General features: G+C 31.5%; 2 protein-coding genes across 6 annotated transcripts in view; both read left to right on the top strand.

Moving 5' to 3' along the window:
• LOC119670215 (unconventional myosin IC) overlaps positions 1 to 13,507 on the top strand; it is a 29,738-nt gene extending 16,231 nt beyond the window's left edge. The window contains exons 2-11 of one of the 3 annotated variants that reach the window (XM_038080389.1): positions 109 to 130; positions 7,686 to 7,830; positions 9,865 to 9,980; positions 10,041 to 10,111; positions 10,214 to 10,605; positions 10,668 to 11,842; positions 11,918 to 12,567; positions 12,640 to 13,072; positions 13,132 to 13,231; positions 13,291 to 13,507. In XM_038080389.1, coding sequence (XP_037936317.1) covers positions 7,705 to 7,830; positions 9,865 to 9,980; positions 10,041 to 10,111; positions 10,214 to 10,605; positions 10,668 to 11,842; positions 11,918 to 12,567; positions 12,640 to 13,072; positions 13,132 to 13,231; positions 13,291 to 13,305 — 3,078 coding nt within the window. In that variant the 5' untranslated portion in view covers positions 109 to 130; positions 7,686 to 7,704 and the 3' untranslated portion in view covers positions 13,306 to 13,507. Of the gene's footprint in view, positions 1 to 108; positions 131 to 3,331; positions 3,861 to 7,484; positions 7,618 to 7,685; positions 7,831 to 9,864; positions 9,981 to 10,040; positions 10,112 to 10,213; positions 10,606 to 10,667; positions 11,843 to 11,917; positions 12,568 to 12,639; positions 13,073 to 13,131; positions 13,232 to 13,290 lie in introns of those variants that run through there. The other 2 variants (XM_038080388.1, XM_038080387.1) reach the window with 2 other exon arrangements.
• Positions 13,508 to 17,336: 3,829 nt separating this feature from the next.
• Positions 17,337 to 19,128, top strand: LOC119671839 (acyl carrier protein, mitochondrial-like). 3 transcript variants are annotated; one of them, XM_038082648.1, is made up of 4 exons: positions 17,337 to 17,860; positions 17,934 to 18,078; positions 18,588 to 18,713; positions 18,868 to 19,128. In XM_038082648.1, exons 2-4 carry the CDS (start codon positions 17,944 to 17,946, stop codon positions 19,045 to 19,047), a joined length of 441 nt encoding a protein of 146 aa, XP_037938576.1. In that variant the 5' UTR covers positions 17,337 to 17,860; positions 17,934 to 17,943; the 3' UTR covers positions 19,048 to 19,128. The 3 variants fall into 3 exon arrangements, with proteins under 3 accessions (XP_037938576.1, XP_037938575.1, XP_037938577.1); XM_038082647.1 differs by having other exon boundaries at positions 17,338 to 17,865; XM_038082649.1 differs by lacking the exon at positions 18,588 to 18,713 and adding an exon at positions 18,422 to 18,532 and having other exon boundaries at positions 17,338 to 18,078.
• Positions 19,129 to 21,323: the final 2,195 nt, after the last annotated feature.

Genomic DNA, 21,323 nt, shown 5'->3' with positions numbered 1-21,323 from the left:
TTTATACATTAGTTTACTATTAAATTATTAATTTAATTAAATTAAGGTACAATAAAAATTAAACAAATTTATAACTGTTTAAAATAATATGTCTTTACTCTTTTACAGATTGAAGCATTACATTGTAAAGGTAAATATGACAAACGTTTAAAAATAGATAAGAGTTCAGAATTTATAAAACTCATTTTTGTGATCAAACATAATAAGCAAAATTTTATATTTAAATGGAAGAAACTAACTCAAATCTGAAGATTGGTTGGAAGTTCTTTATTCGTATTTGATAAATCGCTTCTAACTTGCATTTTAGTTTTTTGCTAAAACTGTTTTTTTGGGTAAGCAAAATATTAATTTTAATGAAACTATTGCATACTTTTAGGCAGAATATCGATTTAATGACCGTATGAATGTTGCAATTCATACGAATATCGTAAAACAATTTGAGCAACTCCAGTGGCGTAAATTATTAAAAAAAAACTTTAATAAGGAATATAAAAACATTGATAAATTAATAAACTAAATTATTATTAAATATGTGAAAAATATCCCCAAATTCACTTGAAGTCATCAAAAGAAATAAAGTTATTTCAACTTCAAGCACTTTCAGGCATTGTTTCAATAAAACTCTAATTAAACAAAAATCTTAAATGGAAAAAGTACTGGACCTATAAGTCAAAATACATACTAAAGCTAACATTTATAAATAAAAATTTGAAATTGCGGTATCCGTTTTTTTGCTATCTTTACATGTGACGTCATTGATTTGTTTATGAACATCAAGAAAAAAAAAATATATTTTGTAATGAATTTTAATTTTTTTTCATTATTCTATAAATAATTTTTATTTTTATTCTCTTTGGAAAACTGTGTTTTTTAACATATTTGTTGACAAAAAAATATAATCGCAGTGTAATTATTTGTTTGTTGATATTTAATCAAATTATGTTCTCTTGGTGGATTTAATAAAATTTTTGATAACATCTCAAAATAGTTGTGTTTTCTACAAAACATAAAATATTTTCTTCACTCCTTTAAAGTAGTTAACCTAAAATCGAAGAAATGGCATTAGAAAGTGTAAGTGATATATAAATCTAAACCCAAAAAAAAAAACGGAAAAAGAATATATCGCATTTCGACATTTTTTCCAAATCTATTTAGATAAAATGTAATACAACCATTCCAAGTTTAATTTAATAACTAGAATTAAATTATCATCACAGAAAATAATATAACTTAACAATTAATTTTGCCAAATCATTGGTCTTGATCTATTGTCTCTTGTTAACCTATACGTAGAAGTAATTTACTGCATAATATGAATACATTCCATTAAAAGTAAAGTTGGCCATTAAATTCAATTATATAAATGTATATAGTCAAAGAGATGACTATATAAATTAACTATATAGACCAAGAGATGATACAAAAATTTATGTTTTAATTTAAATATTTATATTTGTAAAGAAAAAATGTTCTCTTCGATGACGCCATTAGCATGTCCAATTTCCCGAAATAAAGTTACTATATAATATTAAGTAAGTGGTATGTTAGATCTTTGATAAATATATTCTACTGATTTTTCACTAGCACTAATATTTGTCCTCTTCTAATGAAGATATGTAGTAAAAGTTATCGTACGGTAAGCCTACTATCTCACGGTATGTCCCATGATGATCTTGCATTATCAGTTTTTGCACAACATCAATATATTCTGGCACAATTGATGCACTCTTGTCTTGATCTGCATAGAAAGGCGTAATAAATCATCACACGAAAATTTTCTCACGTTACTTCCATTTTTTTGCGAAAACTTAATTGACAAATCACTGCAAATACTAATAACACAAATAAATGTCAAACTTTTATATGGAAACGTCAAATGACAAGAATCAGCGTTGCCAAGACTCAAAATATAAATAGTGACCTCCGTATTTACTAAGCTTAAAAAATTAGTATACTCTTATCTCGCATATCTTTGCATTGATAGATATTGTATAGATATTGTATGACAAATGTAACTATAAACCCTACACGCTTATCGAGATGAACCCAAATATGAGTTAAGTAAGATGGTCTAAACATACTATATCATCTGAAGGACTTATATGAAAACTTAGTAGAAGGATAATCGACGACGCTAATTGTAACTATTGTCATAACATATTTATTACTATTATTATTATTTAGTCTTGCTTGGCGTCACATGATTCCAAGTTGCTACTATACTGGATATAGGCTATCTACAAATTGCCTCTATCTTTGTCTTCTTACTGCCACTTCTTTGAGCTCAAGAATATGAATGTATGATCTGTCAAGGTGTGCGGATTGGCTATTGATTTCGTTTAGTGTTGATCTGCACCAGGAAATCTTAGAATTTCGTCTTCTTCGACTCCCTTGCGGATTATGCGTAAAGGCTTGAAAACAAAGTTTATTCGACGGCTTTCGTAAGGTGTTGTTGGTTTGAAATTCGGTTTGGTCCAAAGAACACGTAACATTTTCTGAGGGCACCGGTGCATTAAAAAAGAATCTTGATTGAAAAAATTACTCTAGATTTACCAATCGGTAACGCCATAAATCGTCGCGATTTACCATTTTTCATATTAGACAGTTAACGATATAGATACATTTGTAGAGGATGTTAAGATTATTTAGCACAGATGTTAAACTAAATTTGTTAGTCTTCCTTTCGCATTTAATATTGAAGTCCTATTAAATTGAATTTAAAAAATATATTAAATATTGAAATAATTATGTTATATCTACAATCCATTGGTCCTTGAACTTGAAATATATATTACATCAGATATATCTGAGACAATGCAAGTTATCTGGAATTTTTTTTATTTTTATTTATGAAATTTCGCTTAATTGATTAACAACGTCAAAATATATAAAAAGAATCTTTCTAACTGAAAGTATTTCAAAATGTTTCCGGTTTATTTTTGCATATTGAGTGATAAGTTTTGTGATAATGCGATAATACTCGTATTACGCTTTTATCACTCAGGGCCATCAAAATTTTGTTCTAATTAGATTTCGAACCGTTTTTCTAAAGTAAATATTTTTGTTGTTTGTAAAAATAAAGAGCTGAGAAGTGCTCTGGAAGAACCTTTAATGAATCACTCAAATACACAAAAAAAAATGGAAAGTATTTTTGCATCTTAGCGCAAATGAGCGTTTATTTGCTAAAAAATAAATAATAAAAAGTATAAGTAAAGAGCAAATAAATTATTTAGCGCACTGATAACCAAATGTGGGTCCCGAGTACCAGTAAATCAGTAAATGCATTCAGTATCTTCATTCGGCATGTGAAGCTACGCAAGATTATTTCATCTCAAACAATCGGAAGCAGAGCATTTTCAAAATATTTACAGTGTTCGATGCCAACGTCTGCTAATTGCTTGCTCTCGATAGTCGCTGCTATAAATTCTAGCGCAAATATCGGTAGATAGTGCGAAGTGATAAGATAGGTATAGGTGCCTGTGCCTATGCCTGTGCCTGTGCCGAAGAACGCAACAAGTGTTTGTGTGGCGAGTGTGCGTAGGTACTTGCATACTTCAGCGCTGTATCTAATCTTTGCCGATTATTGCGCCAATCAAGAGCAAATAGAACAAATAAAGAACGCAGATAAACAAGTTTTCAATAAAACATATTTACTTAGAACCGATCAAAGTAGTTTAAATCATTGAAACCTTAACGCGAATATGGCTAAACACCAATAGTTTCGCTACGTGTGAATAGACTTTGGCCAAAATCGAGATTCCTATTTCAAGCAGCAAAATTAAACTGCAATTGCAAAATCGCCAGGATATCTTTTTATTTGAAACAAACGTCAACAGAGGCAACAGATAAAAAATGTCGAGGTAATTGCATATGAAGTTTTCTATAATGAAATTTATTTTTAAGGTCGATTTTTATTCAACGAATAAATATTCAATAAAAAATTATATGAAGTGAATGAAAATTATATGAAGTATTATAAAGTATCTACAAACAATAAAGCTTCTTGATATTAAATTTGTGTGCTATTTATAAATAACATATTATTTTTACCAAGTGCAACAATAAAAATAAAGTTATAGATACAGATACATTGCAATGTATAATTGATAAATCTGAATGACTTCATTCCTTAATTTAGTTAAAATAGCAAACGATATCATTTTGAGATAGCAGTGAAAAATGTGTAGTGAAATTTTATCTTTAATCAGCCAGAAATAAAATAAATGTTTGATTGCCGTTAAAAATTTTTTCTTAACTATTTGACGTACTTTAAATATTTTTGCAAAATTCACAAATTTTAAGTTATGCACCCCTCACACTGGTTTATATTTTATTTAAATCTTGAATCCTTTCAAATACTTTATATTATACTTTTTAAGTACACATCAGTTAAGTACACATCATAATGTGTACTTAAAAAATATTGACCACTAAACCAAATGGGATTACGTAATGCAATTGGATTGGATTTACCATCAATTCTTAGCACATGATTATCAGAAGAAAAAAAAACTCGCTTTGATAAGATAAATTTGTTGAAATTAATTTAATAAAACAATACATGGTATATGGCACAAGTTCATTCAAAGTCGATTTCAAGTATTTATAAACCTCATATGAATTATAAAAAAAATTGTAATTAAATACGTAAATCCCGTATTTGGTGTCATCTTGGTTGATTACTGAAGGAAACAGCTTTAAATGAGAGCCAGCCCTTAATAGGAAATGATTATGGATGTGCTATTTTTAGTTTTCAAATTTCTTTTTAACTTTATTATATTTAAAATTATTTTACATAGCGATAGAATTAAGTTAATGATTGTCTTCAAATATTAAAGGGTTATATCGGGGCACCCCATACCAAATAACAGTATTTTTTGTATAAATAGATGGATCGTAAATTCTGCAAATTCTCTTGTTTTATCTTACCTTTATCTTGATCTTTATATTTTTCAGTAATTGCGTTGATTATTAGGTATTATGGACTTGAAATCTCATTCACCTCCATTTGCGGACGAAGGCTGGTTTCTTAATTATTTTCCTATATAAACATTAGATTAGATTTAAGAACGTGTTGCGAACTTGTCACCACATCACTGCATCCTTTAATGATTATTGTAATATACCCACTTTAATTCTATAGATAAGTAGCAGTTAAAAACGCCATTATGTTATTTGGAGAGATGTTGCCTAAGTCCGTTATAAGTGGCTAGGCAATTGTTAAGTACTGAATTCTGAATCTGGCTAGACTATCACAGTGACACAGAATGTGCTCTGCTGTTTCCTTTTCTTCGCAACAAAGTCTGCAGCTATCGTCTCTTGTAATACCTAGATTCGATATATTCTTTTTTACTCCGCAATGTCCAATGAGAAACCCTGTAACGAGTCGATTGCCATCTCCTAGCTCCCTAGTTCTGGCTCTTGATCGATTCGGCAAGAATTCTTTAGCAATATCCCAATCAGTCTGAGCTGCTCTTTCCAGTCGTTAGTTAATTTTAAGTTTGCGAAAGCTTCATGAAGGACCGCAGAATGGTTGTTGATGTAATCTGCAATGATCATAAATTTCCTTTCTTCAAAATTCTTTTTAAACTGCGTTTTAAAAGTTTAACCAAGTTTAAATGTGTTTGTTAGATCCATGTTCAATGCCCATTTTTGTACCGATTAGAGAAGCATACTATCGCTTCAAACGCTATAATTTTGATTTAACTTATGCAAGAGTTATGTTTGAAGTAACTACCTCACCAACTCATGTAATTGCTAATAAATGACCTCAAGACCTTAATACTACACATACGATCTATTTTTAAAATAATTCTGATTACTTTGAAACCAATATTCTATAGAATTAATTGTACAATTAAATAATAAGTACACAGTTTGAGTAGACTTTGATTGCAAATTTTTATTTATTTCGATAGCTTGTTTTATGTAAGAAGCCAAGGATTGAAAAAGTACATTGTAAATGCTAGTAGATGGCCTGTATACCCTGGTACATGTGGTGTATACAGGCAACTTCATTTTTGCTACATACTGTTTCTTTTTCAGTGATTAAAAATTTTCTAACTATATATTTTTACCAGCAGGAATGAAAACCGGAACGGAAAAAAATTCCGGTTGGAAACCCTGATCATCATTGATACTCATGTACATTACACACATCAAAATATATCAAACAGCTTGTGATTACCATAGTTTATACATAAGACCAATGGAATTCTGCTTAAATCTTAAAATGACAAAATTTTTTTTTCCAAAATAATTAAATTCTTATAAATAAATATATAATGTTTGTTTAGTGCAGATAACATTCAAATAAAATGTAATCGGAAATAAATTCTAAAGATAAGTATAGGGAATATTTAGAAGAATTTAGCTTCTTAAAATATGGTAAAATAATAGGTCAATATTCCAAATGAAATCCTTAGGACAGTCGGAGTTACCTTACTACCCTTATAGCCAGTTTCCATATAACTTTCAGCTTGCTGTTCAGATTAACCAAACAAATCTCGTCGACATACTGACACTATGTATTGAATTTTCATAAAGAAAGGCTGATATGTCTACTTGATTGTCGTGTGAAAATATAGTTTTTATCACATAGATACGACATGTGATATTGCTATCACATAGGAATAATGACTCTTCAGTAAATCTTTGTAAAGATAAATATAAGTCTGATATATTTTGTTGTTAAATTAAAAAAAAATATTTTAAACATTAATCAAATTATTTTAGAAGTAATAATTTGTCAAAATATATATAATAAATTTAGTTTTAGAAAGCAAAATCACAAAAATCAATAAATCCATTCTATGGGCTACTCTTGCCCTCCGTTTAATTTAGTGGTTTATGTTTCGTCTACCGTACACAAAAAAAGTGTTTTTAATGTCCGCAGTACCTAATAGTATTTATTTATTATATTTTTTTATTGCAGATATATATACATATAACTACAGACTATAGTACAGCGATTTCTATTATAATTATATTAAAGTGTATTTAACTATATTTTTATTACGAATAATTTATTTTCAGCAAAAAATCTTTGAAACTACGTATATAATAGACTTATAGACTTATATTTTAGGTTACGGTTTTGGAGACGTTAGATATTTTAGAGGTTAGTCGTCTTAACTGTGATCGTATATTCTTCAATACTATGTTAAACCAAGCATTGTCCAATTGGTTACTGTATAGTTATTTCATACATCTTTTTTTATCTACTAATCTAATTTGGTCACTATATATTTATCTATAACTACCTCAACTCTTTGTATAATGAAGTTTTTTAATCCTGTTAAGGCCACTGACACCTTAATAAGTATTATTGGAAATTTTAATTAGAAATATTTCCTGAGGCAAAGCAGCCCATGATTCAGTTGGTTTGCTATGAACTACTTAATGTTACGGTAAGAAAAACATGTTGAAAAAATAATAAAATTTACAAATATTTTTGCCGATTTTAATTTTTTTCAAGTAGAACGAACGCGAGTTTTATAATTTTTCAAAAAATAGCGCTCATTAAAATTTTAAGTACAATATGAAATTAGCCAACAAATTGGTTAAAAAATGGCAAACAATCGGTAAAATTGCAGGCAAATTGCTTCTTCTTTATGCGTAAATAATACATATCTTCTATAATCTAGCTATAAACTGTCTTACATAAAGTTCCTTTATTTTTTCAGTTCTACGTCCAAGCTAGCCATGGAAAGGGGATTGCACGAACGCGATCGTGTGGGTGTCCAAGACTTTGTGTTGCTTGAAGATTTCGAGAATGAAGAAGCTTTCATCGATAATCTACGAAAGAGATTCCAAGAAAATATAATCTATGTAAGTATATAAATTCTCTAATAAGATTCTTATATTTTTTCTAAAATTATTTACCTTGATTTTAATTTTTTTTTTTCTGAAAACATGCTCTCAAAAACTTTCTTACATTAGACATGGAACTGTGTAAGAATTTTTATTTATTAATAAGTAATATTTTGAATTTTTAACCATGGCTACTTATATATATATTTTTTTTATATAAATGACTAAAATTTTAATCTGAAAAATTTGTTTGCTGACATAAGAAAATTTATAAATATAAGTATATGGTGTATAGGTACACTTCTTATATCTATTTTATTCTAAGTTAGATTCTTATTATTTCGTTTTAATATTTTTGAAATAAATATTTGAAATATACACTATATTTAAAGGGCATATTTTAAATTTGTGAAATGTTCATTATGAAACGAATAAGATATTGGAGTCCATATTAGCAATATTTAAATTTATATATATATATATATATATATATATTTAATCTTAATCATGGTGACCGTTTCAATAAATAATTTAATAGCTATTATAACTAATTAAATTAAATTTACATAACGACTTTTGTCAATCCAGTCAGATGAAGTTGCAAATATAAGATGTTGAGGTTCCGAAATAAAAAAAAACACATTTCTAATTGAAATATCGAGATATCTTTAATATCATGGTAAAAAATCAAACAATCATATGACTATAGTGTAATATCTTTGTCACTTTCAAAAAAGTACGGATGTATCATCCGGCACTGTTGATAAATCTATTAACTGAAAAACAAATCTCAAAACCCAGTGAGCAGTCGTTAGATCGTAGTTCCGTTTGACATATATCACAAGTCTGCCAAATCAGGTCTATGAAATGGAAAGTATAATATATGAAATTTTGGTTAGATGTTGAACTACTGGTAAAGCGATTTTACTTTGACCTCTAAACTGGGCTTAAATGAATTTTTTACACCTAATTCTACACTTAATTTTAGTTAATGTTGGGTGATTTATAAAGTATAGATAGCTGAATATGGTGTTTTTAAGATATATTAATTTAATTGTCTTTGTTGATCAACTAAAAGAGAAATTAATTAATGTGTATAGATTAGATGTTTTCCCAGAAAGGGAATGCCAATATTGATTTCCAAAATTTCATTTTAACAATTTTGATGTTGAAGATACAGAAAAAAAAATCATTAATTGATGCAAACCGACCGAGTTGTTTTTAACTCATGAGGTCGCTAAGAAATTAACATTGTCTTCAAAGCTGATCATATGCGGTCCAATTGTTCTTACAGAAAAATTATTTTCTATCGAATTGACGTTTACAGTTTGCTTATAATAACTTAAGAAAATGATCCGTTTATTACCGAGTCATGAAAATGATATATCATGAATGAAAAATAGATTATCCACAACAATGTTAAAGGCAAGAGATCATGGAGCAAAGAACGTAAATAGGTTCTTGGTTTGAAAACTGATGTAAGGCATGATTGTTTTTATAAGGCATCAACCCGACAAATTTTAAACTAACGAAAAGACTAAAAGTCAAAAGCTTACTTTATATAAGAACGCCAAAAATAACCGGAATATTTTCCTGCCAGTAAAGATCAGAAGTTTTATAGAGTAAAGTCATGTTACAGTCAATATTAACTAATATTAAATAATTAATATTAACTAATATTAATTAATTTGCACATCATTAAAAAAAAATGTCTTTCTTTCCACCAAAAAAACAAAATAACTTTCAGAGAAACCCAATATTTCATGAACTGCACAAATAAAAAATTCCCGTATTTTTATATATATTTCTAGAAAATTTGATAAGTAAATTATATATAATAGATTTGTAACACAAATTTTTTTTATTTCTTTAATTTAAAATACTATGAATATATATTTAATACCATATATTGTAACTCTTTTTATTTAATTTTATTTTACATAAGTATGTCTTTCCACTGTTTCTAATACATATATGTATATCTATAAAAATCTATATATATATATATTATTTATTATATAATATTTATTATATATTTTTATTTTATTTTAGACTTATATTGGTCCGGTATTGATATCTGTCAATCCTTATAAAAATTTGGACATTTATTCTGAGAATCATATCAAGGAATATAGAAATAAACACTTTTTCGAAATTCCACCCCATATGTAAGTCGATTTTAGTACCTAATATTTTATTCAACTTAAACGTTTTGTTGTAATTCTTAGATTTGCCATCACCGATAATGCCTTCCGATCACTGATTGAGGAAAATCAGGGACAATGTGTTCTTATATCAGGTAAATATATAGAAATATTTTGTAATCTTATTGTCTTATAAAGATTAAGTAATTTAAGAGTCTCGTGCAACATTCATAATTTGTTCATGTTTCTAATTTTAGGCGAGAGTGGCTCTGGGAAAACAGAAGCCTCCAAAAAGGTCTTAGAATATATCGCAGCATGCTCCGGTCATCAGACTACTGTTGAGGGAGTTAAAGATAAGCTTTTAAAAAGTAATCCGGTTCTTGAAGCTTTTGGTAACGCAAAAACAAATCGTAATGAAAACTCCTCACGCTTCGGTAAATATATGGACGTTCAATTTGATTTCACGGGCACTCCAATCGGCGGTAACATTCTGAATTATTTGTTGGAAAAATCCCGAGTTGTCAGTCAAAACTCAGGGGAAAGAAACTTCCATATTTTTTATCAACTGCTCGCTGGAGAGAGTGACGATAAATTACAATCACTGAATTTAACTCGCAATCTGAACAACTACGTCTATTTAAGCGATGGGGTTCGTGCTTCTTAAATATTTTTACCGATTACTTGAATACTAAAATTTATGTTTTACTTTAGCAAAGGGGATCTGTCAGCAACATTAACGATGCTGAAAATTTTAGAACTGTGAAACAGGCAATGACCATCATTGATTTTTCGGCTGATGAACAAAACGAAATCTTCAGCATAATTGCAAGTGTTCTACACTTAGGAAATATTAATTTTACCGAAGATGGTGGAAACTCTAAGGTGTTAGAGGTAGACACAGTGGCTTCTGCGTCCAAATTGCTCGGAGTTAATACTGATGAGCTTACTGCCGCACTTACAAATCGCACAATTGATGCACGTGGTGATGTCGTTACTTCCCCATTGAGCCGTGATATGGCCATATATGCGCGCGATGCCTTAGCAAAAGCGGTATATGATCGTTTATTCTCTTGGTTAGTGACTCGTCTTAATATTTCGCTACAAGCAAAGGATTTGCATGGAGCACGTAACAATGTCATGGGCATTTTAGACATTTACGGTTTTGAAATATTCCAAAAGAACAATTTCGAACAGTTTTGTATTAATTTCTGTAATGAGAAATTACAGCAATTATTTATTGAACTCACACTTAAGTCTGAGCAAGACGAATATCGTCGTGAGGGTATCGAATGGGTTCCTGTAGAGTACTTTGACAACAAAGTTATCTGTAATTTGATTGAAGAGAAATTCAAAGGAATCATTTCCATATTGGATGAGGAATGCTTGCGTCCTGGTGATGCCACAGATATTACATTTTTGGAGAAATTAACTCACCAACTTTCTGATCATCCACATTACATATGTCATGAAAAATCATCAACTCAAATTCAAAAAACAATGGGTCGTAATGAATTCCGCTTGGTACACTATGCGGGCGAAGTAACTTACAATGTCAATGGATTTCTTGATAAGAACAACGATTTGCTTTTTAGAGATTTAAAGGAAACCATGAGTAAAGCCAGTAATAGTATTGTGCGCATATGCTTCCCGGAACTTGAGTATAAGAGCAAAAAACGTCCAGAAACAGCGGTTACACAGTTTAAATCCTCATTAAATAACTTAATGGACATATTAATGTGCAAAGAACCTTCCTACATAAGATGTATAAAGCCAAATGATCTTCAGAGTCCAGGTGCATTTAATAATGACTTGGTACTACATCAAGTTAAATACTTAGGCTTAATGGAAAATTTGCGAGTACGACGAGCTGGGTTTGCTTATAGAAGGTATATATATTATCAATATTCGAAAAAACCTGTGTTATAAATATATTTATAATAAGTATAATTTTTTTTTTATAGAACTTACGAAATGTTTTTGAACCGCTATAAATGCTTGAGTAAAAGTACATGGCCAAATTACAATGGATCAGCTAAAAGTGGTGTCAAAATTTTGGTTAAGGAACTTAATTATGGTCCAGAAGACTACCGTATTGGAGAAACAAAATTATTCATTCGTTTTCCAAAAACCTTATTTGATACCGAAGATGCTTTTCAACTTAAAAAACATGATATCGCTGCCATTCTTCAGGCACACTGGAGGGGACGTGTGCAACGCAAGAAATACGTTAAGCTGCGCCAGCAAGTTATCGTCTTGCAGTCGTATTGTCGTCGTCATTTGGCTCAACAAGCAATCAAAAGAAAACGCGAGGCCGTTGAAAAAGTTCGAGCTTTCATTAAAGGTTTTATCACTCGAAATGATCCCCCAAATGGATACAACGAAGCATTTATTGCCAATTGTAAACGCATGTGGCTCTTACGACTATCCAAAGAATTGCCTACGAAAGTGCTTGACAAGAGCTGGCCGTCAGCCCCAAAACACTGTCAAGAAGCATCAACTTATTTACATCGCCTACAGCGTTTGCATTTAGCTCGAGTTTACCGATTGAAATTAAGTGCGGAGAGAAAACGTCAGATGGAACTCAAAGTACTTGCAGAAAAAGTTTTCAAGGGTAAAATTCATATTTTATACAATAAAACAATTAAAATAACTATAATTAATTTTCAAATTAACTTTTGTACAGACAAAAAAAATAATTATCCTGGAAGTATCGGTCAACTATTCCAAAATGATCGCATCCCCAAAGAGCATGCAACCCAAATTAACAACTTTGTGGCAACTGCATTTGGAAGTGAGCGCCTCGCTTACTCCTCAACATGTGTCAAATATGATCGTCATGGTTACAAGTCCAGGGATCGTTTTGTCTTATTAAGCACTAAAGCCCTTTATGTGTTGGATGGCAAAACGTACAAGCAAAAACATCGTCTGCCTTTGGACAAAATTGATTTTGTCCTAACTAATCACAGTGACGACTTAATGGTTATACGTATTCCGCTTGACCTTAAAAAAGACAAGGGCGATTTGATATTGGTTATTCCATATATCATCGAATTTTCCACCTATATAATCGATACTGTTGGTACTGCAAATATTATCAGTATCGTTAGTCGTGACTCGTAAGTGAAGCGAATTCGTAATTGTTTTGCTTAAGATTATTTTTTTTTTCTTTTCTAAGATTGGAACACAATGTTGTCAAGGGGAAGTCCGGTGTTATCGATATTCAAACAGGCGCGCAACCAGGTATCGTACGTGATAAGAGTGGTCATCTTGTTGTTGTAAGTAAAATCTTTCCATATTTTTAACAGATATAAAAAACAAATATTGACTATTTCAGATTGCTGGACAATAAATCAATTGTTTGAATATTCAGACACGCAAATATGTAAATTAAAATAAAGTATATAAAGAAGAGAGAGCTTTAAAAGTACCACTGTGTTAAAATTGAACAATTGTCAGCTTTGAAGTGTAAATTATAACCTTTATTCAATCAAATCAAAGCCCTAAAATACCAAATATAATGACTATAATAAATAAGCGCTAGATATAACATGTTTGTTTCGTATTTTTCAATATTGTTTATATCAATAATATACTCCTACAATATACATACAAATATACATTTTACACTAGGCTACATAAACGTGTCACGTCGTAACCTGATCACGGGATATTATAATCATTTCAGTAAGTATTTATCATATTTGGTACATGGTTAAGATGGAGAATGTCTTATATATTTAAAAAAAAAAAACTTATATACCATGAACAGTCTTTTTGATTCCTAAAAGATGACAGGTGGTATGATCTCTGCATCAGCGTGTAAAGTTGAAATAACCCGTTAAGTATTCGACGTCAAAATGGATGCGCGTTGCATTTGTTGTCGATATTTGATACAAATGTAATAGCGGATGCAGTGGACCAAGTGTGACCAATTCATGTGTCATTTCGATGCGCATGAGTGTGAAAATTCTTAGGCAGAAGTTGATTGTGGTACGCCTCTGGATGAGATTATTATCCAGCAGTTTGCAAATGTAGAGATTTTAACTTAGATCTTCTCTACTAAGTTAGTCGTGTCTTTCGGCAAACTCTAGAGTATGTCGATAGGAAAATTTAATTGAAGTTATGCTAACTGTTGGAGCTGTTGTAACTGCTAAAATAGCAAGGCTTTGAAATTGTTTATTAAGAATAGAATGCCACAACGACTTTAAACTTAACTTCGAGCAAAGCCAAGTGCTTTATAAATAAGATTAAAAAACGCTCTCGCTCTCTACCATTTAAGAAAGGCTAATCTGGGTGTGGAAATTTGTTACAATGGAATAACACTTGTTTTGCAGTGATTTTACCTAATTTTTGCAGTATTCTATTATTTTTCCCAATTTGTTTTTGTAACGAAAATATATGAATAGGTTTTAATGGATACTTTACAAAAAACATGGGGTTCGAGTACAGCGTTTGAGTTCTATACATATCATGAAAACTTCAGGGAATTACAATATAGAAGATCACCTCTATTCGTAAGGTAGTATGTCGTACCAATGTGTGTAATGAAATAATTGTGTAATTTATTCTGCAGTACGAATGATGTTTACTAGTTTGCACCATAAACCAAGTACATTTGGAAAGTCATTCTGCTGTTGCAAGAAATTGTGGCTGGAGCGCTGATCTAAAATATTCATACTTAAAGAGGAATCAGATAGGTACTAACTTAGCTCCAATGTGGTACAACGTAAAAGTTGGATTAGCTCATCTCATTTTTCGATAAGCAACGGATAGCCACCGTTGCTACCCCCAGTAGGCACGTCATCCACATAAAAATCTTAAAGTATCACCATCCCGGCGGTAGGTAATGTCACGGTACACGGACAGATAAAAATGTTGCACAATGTATTGATGTTCGCTTCATAAAACACGTTGATGATAGCGATGGTTATCTACGACACAAATCAGTCGACATATTTTAACAATATTAGTAGAGAAGACGTATTATAGAAGCGAAAGAGAAGATACATTTTAAATAATCGCGGTAAATGTAACTTTTTTTAAGGGAAACTTTTTCTTCATCTTAGAAAGATTAATTTCTTTTTGACTTAACTCACGTATGCTCGCAAACTTTTATATTGCCATATAAAATCGAGGATGCTCAAACGTTTTGCAACTACAGCAAATCACAACAATGCCTCCTGCAATGTGTTAGCAAATCCTGCTGCTTAAGTGGTGGTTATATGATGTTTTCGCCGTCATCATAACGGCTATATGTTTTTTTAAAAAGATATTCTGTTAGAATGACTGAATTAGTTTGCAATCGTTACGATATCACTTGCTTGCGTAGATATTGAAGGAGCTTTTAACAATATTCTTCCCTGTGCAATAGCAAGCGCAGTATTGCGTCTGGGTGTTGAGGATGCGCTCACCAGCTTTATCGGCCAATTATTAACTGGCAGAATTATTGAAGCACAAATGGGTGTATCAGCCCATTACACCCAGACGGGTAAATAGAGGTACCCCCCAAGGGGGCGTACTCTCTCCCCTACTCTAGAACACAGCGGTGACTAAACTGCTACAAAAACTGAGGAAAGCTGGCTGGGGGACAGTTGCATATGCGGATTACATTGCGTTAACAGTTACTGGAAAATATGCTACTACTTTAAGAGATATTTTGCAGTATGGCCTGAATATCCTTAACATTTGGACACTGAAATGTGGTCTCGGGGTTAACCCCAGAAAAAGAGATATCGTAGTATTACTAGAAAACATAGGGTCTCAAATCTTTCTCCACTCTATATTAAAGGTTCTGCGATACAAATTACTCGTAAAGCAAAATTTTTAAGCATTGTTTTTGATAGAAAACTGAGCTGGAAAGAAAATATTTCAAGGCGAGCTAGGAAAGCAAACATTGCATTGCTTTTTCGTCAAAAATCTATTGGTAAAAAGTAGGGATTGCAACCACGTATCGCTCAATGGCTATACACGGCTGTCCTTAGAGCAATACTTCTATATAGCATAACCATATGGTGATAACCCTTGATAAATCTTCGTACTGTCAAGCTGCTTTAAACTCCTTGAGTTCAGTCCAATTCACATCTAGGACGGTCTTTGACTGCTACACATCTCTAAATGAGATACTGGTTATAGGGATATTTTCGGCAATAGCAAAGTAGATGAGCTAACCAGACGGGGTGCTTCAGGGAACCAGTCGGAACACCTAAACAATCTGGGCATATCGTTGACATCATGCAAATTGGTATTGAGTTCTTCCTGTGCCGAACTGTTTAACAAAAGATGGGAAGACTCTGCGATATGCAGGCATCTGTATGCAATGTGGCTACAAACCAACATTAGAAAACCAAAACTCTATTAGAGTTGCCGCGTGGAGATATCAGTCTTGTAGTATGTTTACTAACAGATAGATAATCATACTAGGAGACTGAATTTCCCTTTCAACTATTTTTGCCGCAGTTGTGGTGAGGATGACGAAAATTCCTCCCACCTGCTTTGTTTCTGTCTAGCACATGCGCGGTGTCGCCTTTAATTTTTGGGGGCTTTCTTTTTTTGAGGAACTTGGCGAACTTCGAGACCTCCCTCTATATAGCATCATAAGCTTTGCCAAAGGTTCTAAATACCGGTTCTGGATCCCCCTGGGATCGCGGGTATTACCTCACCTAACCTAACCTAAAGATATCACTACAATTTTTCCTGGAGTCCTTGAGGAACGTTCAATTTTTGTTGATGCGACTAGTGCAGATTGACATGCACATTGCTCGAAAAATGAAACAGTTGTAATAATGTACCCGAAATGCAAAGATACAGAAATGATGACCCGACTTTAGTCAAATAGCCTTTGGCATGACATAGGAAAGATAAGTAATGATGATACTACATATCAGGCATTACCGTGTACAGTTTCGTGTACCCTTGTCAAGTCCTGACGATTTATATCGGTTCAAATTTCGACATGAGAGTCGGCGTATTTGTGCCTCGACATTAAAGCAAAGCAGTGTTGTATGGTAATAAATTTTAGAATTTGCAACTTTTAGGACAATTTTATTACGTTTTGGAGAAAAAGTGGCAGTAAGCAACATAACCTATTTTATAAACCGCTAATAATCTAACTAACACAATTTTCGATTTTAAAGAAAGGCATATAAGTTTGTGAGTGCTGTTAACAATTATAATTGAGTTTCTCTTCATATAACTGGTGGGAGCAACCTATTATATTTTGATTTTGGTTTTTGCATTAATGTTGTATATTATTAATATAACATATAACATGTATATGTATGCATATACATATACTGTCAATTATTTTTACGTCAAAGTTTTTGAAAAAAATAATTTAATAAGTAATTAACATTTAATCTAGTTAAATTAAAAAAATCCGAGAACCAGAATTACGACTATGCGTAATCAAGCTGGAATTAAATTATGAATTCACAATTGTACAATTGTAGCGAAATAGCAAATAATTTTTATAAACTAAAGCATAATAAAACAAAACTTTACTGCAACGTTTAGTAGTACAAATGGAATTACAGAGTTAATGCATGCTGTGTGAACATGTTTTTAGAAAAGCTTGCCAATTAAGCAATATTGCAATCAAAATTACAATTACTTAAGCTGTGTGAAGAGGCTACAGTCTGCTTTTTTCAGAAAGAATTTAGTAATTTTAACGGATTTTTTGCTTGGAAACTACTCGGAGTAATTTTATATTATTACCCACTAAAAATAATTTTACAAACATATGTTAAAAGTATCACTTTATGAATTGTCAATTGTATATTTTGTACGAACGCAGCACGTAGTGAAGCAGCTGAGCGTCAAAAAATTCCCATTATTTTTGACTTTTCTCCGCTATACAACATCTTAGAAGTTTTTACATAATATTCTTCTCGTAAAGGCAGCAAAAAGTGAGGTGCAAACTGATAAAAACCATTCGTATTTGTGGTGATAGATTTTTATTCGTATAAATATTTATTGTAGAATATTAAACATGTGGACACAAGTTGCACGCAACTGCTGTCGCGTCAGTGTTGTCGCAAATGTTAAAAGAGGAATCGCTCTTGCTGCTAAAACTCAACCACGATTAGCTCTAGTTCAAAGGAATGCTGCGGTGACAATAAATCAAGTAAGTAATTTTGTAACAAGAATATCAAACCGACAGTATTTTCCTACCGACATATCATGTTTGCTGTTAACCTCACTTTTAATACGCAATGCTCTAAGAGAGACCCGGAAAGATCAACAAGAAATTTGCATTTCTATTAACTCCTCGCTGAGTGCCAAAGATGTAGAAATTTTAGGGACCAACTGTTGGTGTAACAAAATTAGTTCGTTATATAAAAATTTCAACGATTATAAACTTTCCAAAACAAAAAATTAGCTTTTAACTAGTTATATATGATATATTAATTATTTCACACAGCATTAGCTTTTCCGCTGCCAGTTTTTTATATTAACTTTGTTTTAAGATTAATTTGCTTAAGGTATGTTACTGCACATCCGGTAAACGTTCAATGGAGGAAATTCGTGACCGTGTATTAAAAGTTGTCTCCAGCTACGACAAAGTCACTGCCGATAAGGTAAAGTTTGAACGAAGTATTGATTCCTTTTTTTGTTTTGTTTTCGGTTCGTAAGGATAAAAACATCTGGCGTTGCCAAACAGTTCGTAATTATTCTGCAAAGCCTCCACTGTCCTTGAAATTGATCAACGAAAGAGTGTTACTTGTGTTGAAACTCTATGATAAAATTGATCCAAGCAAGGTAAAACTATTAATTCTAACATTAATTATTGATTAATTTGATTTGCAATATAAAATTAACATTTACACAATTGCCAGATATTTTTAATATTTAAACCGAAAACAAAGCGAGAACTATTTTTAACATCTAATGACGAATTTAATAATCTTTATAGTTGAGTGTGGACTCTCATTTCATAAATGACCTAGGGCTGGACTCTTTGGATCATGTGGAGGTTATAATGGCGATGGAAGATGAATTCGGCTTTGAAATTCCAGACTCCGATGCTGAAAAATTACTGAAACCTTGTGACATCATTAGATACGTGGCCGATAAGGAGGACATTTACGAATAAAAAACAAATATAATTTGAGATTTGGAAATGTAAAAGAAAATTTAATTTTATTGTTAAACCAAAAAAAGATTTAAACAATAAACATATTCTACATACTAAAACTAAAATTAATATTGTATATTTCCATATGTCCAATTTATCTCCACCTCCGTTTACGGAATTTAAACTTTTCGTAAGTTAAACAAAATTTAATTAAAATTGAAGTTATGTTCCAAGACTACGATCATAGTCAAGTCATTTAAAAGGCTGTGATCTTTATAATGAAATAGATCTATCAAATATAATTTCAAATTCCATGCAACAAATACATATTGATTTTATTTTTAATTCTACTTCCAGGACTTGCTAGATATATATACACATTTAAAAATAGAATTCTTGAGACTATATTTAGTATAGATTTTCTAATGCAGTTATGTTAACGTACGATGGGGAGCGACTCAGTATATTGGGTTTTGAACAAGAAATATAGAAAATAGCTTTGCAAGGAACAAATCTCAAAATGCAATTTCAATATTTTTGAAGGTTCAAGACCTCATTATTCTGACAACTTTTGCACTTGTATTTGTTGGCTTTTAATTTTAAATTAAATGCAAATGTTTCCAAAAACAGTATAGATAAATAGAACGTTCTAACTTTAGATTTAATAATCAATAATTACTTCGTTTTTTCACTTTTAATATAATTGACAGAATATTGGAAAAATCGTTGGTGGAAAAAGGTTCAAGAATGTATGAAGCACAACTCTCCATTGCCCATTCAAGCTGCATTATTAATTGCACTAATTGACATTTATTCGAATAAATGTGTTAAATAAAACTCGAATGCTAATAAATGTCATGAAATTTCTTATAGTAAAAATTATTACCATAAAAGTGAAAGGTTTTATTTTTTGTTACGCTAAGAGTATACTGTGTAATAATTAAAGAAACACAAATTTGGGGTAATACTCTTATTATTAAATCACATTGTACATTATAGTTATGAGAAACAAAAACTAAATTATATGTTTCGTTAATTGCAATAAATCAATGCCAGCTTGAACGAACTATTATTCAAAGAGATAAAATAAAAATGGTCAGAGGTATCCACTGCTCTATTAAAAACATAGTTTGTAATAGCGCTGTAAGACTAAAAGTAACAGGCGTATGGTTGGAACGAACATATGGACATAGTCGGATTCTAGGTACAGTTCCAAATTGTCTGTATAGGATGACATCAGATTATCTGAATCCGTGTATAGACTTCGAAAGGAATTTTCAGACAATATTCCCTTCAAGAAATGAGTGGAAAAGGAAAAATTTCGAAGCAAATTACGATATCTCAATATATACAGATGGTTCGAACATTAGCGGTGGGGCAGGAGCAGGAATCTTCGCACCATCTAAAAATATAAATAACTCTCTTAGGCTACCTAATGAGGCTACGGTTTTTCAGGCTGAAATCCTAGCAATAAAAGAAGCCTGTCGGCAAATTGCAAGCCACATCGAGAACAGATATAGTGTTGCTATTTTTATTGACAGCCAGGCAGCAATTAAAGCTCTTGAATCCTTTATAACAAAATCAAAAATAGTAAAAGAATGTAGAGAAGCAATCGACGAGCTAAATCGGTTGGCCGATATCACACTCATCTGGGTTCCTGGGCATAGGAACATCGTGGGGAACGAGAAAGCTGAAAGTTTAGCCCGCTCTAGTGCCTCCCTAGATGCGTCACTGGCGGTACCAATTTATATTACACTGGAGACCATCAAAAGAAGTACCTTCCTTTACTTTCTGCAACTCGCCAATAACAGATGGAAAGCACTAAAGTCATGTGCAACTTTCAGGTTAATGTGGCCCACCTATAATAAAAATAAATCCCTGGAACTGATCAAAAGAGATCGCGTAAACACTGCAAGGCTTATTGCAGTTCTTACTGATCATTAGTGTATAGGAACTCACGCAGAGAAACTGCGTATTCCCTATAACTCTCACTGCAGAAGTTGTAGAAACCCGCAGAAGAAAGAAACAATAATACATTTTCTCTGTGAATGCCCAGCTCTAGCATCCAGAAGATATAGGTTCTTAGGAAAATACTTGTGATAGTTTATCAGACTGCTCAATGGTGAAGATGAAAGGCCTATTAAATTACCTAAATTCAGTGGGATGGATTTAGTCTCTACTCTTCTATACTAGGGTTCTTGCGAGGAATGTGGTAACAAAACGGCGAAAAATTGCTAATTGAGGTACATTTGAAGTTATCTTATGACCTGCCACTGCAACCAACCAACCAACCA

Source organism: Teleopsis dalmanni, chromosome 1 (assembly GCF_002237135.1).
Source record: "Teleopsis dalmanni isolate 2A chromosome 1, ASM223713v2, whole genome shotgun sequence".
Lineage (NCBI taxonomy): Eukaryota > Metazoa > Arthropoda > Insecta > Diptera > Diopsidae > Teleopsis > Teleopsis dalmanni.
This window is presented reverse-complemented; position numbering and strand designations above follow the sequence as displayed.

Excerpts from the sequence above, each read along its gene's own strand:
- LOC119671839 (XM_038082648.1), top strand. The coding sequence starts at position 17,944 with ATGTGGACACAAGTTGCACGCAACTGCTGTCGCGTCAGTGTTGTCGCA. Across the intron at positions 18,079-18,587 it reads CTGCGGTGACAATAAATCAA|GATAAAAACATCTGGCGTTG; the intron begins GTAAGTAATTTT and ends TCGGTTCGTAAG. Across the intron at positions 18,714-18,867 it reads ATAAAATTGATCCAAGCAAG|TTGAGTGTGGACTCTCATTT; the intron begins GTAAAACTATTA and ends TAATCTTTATAG.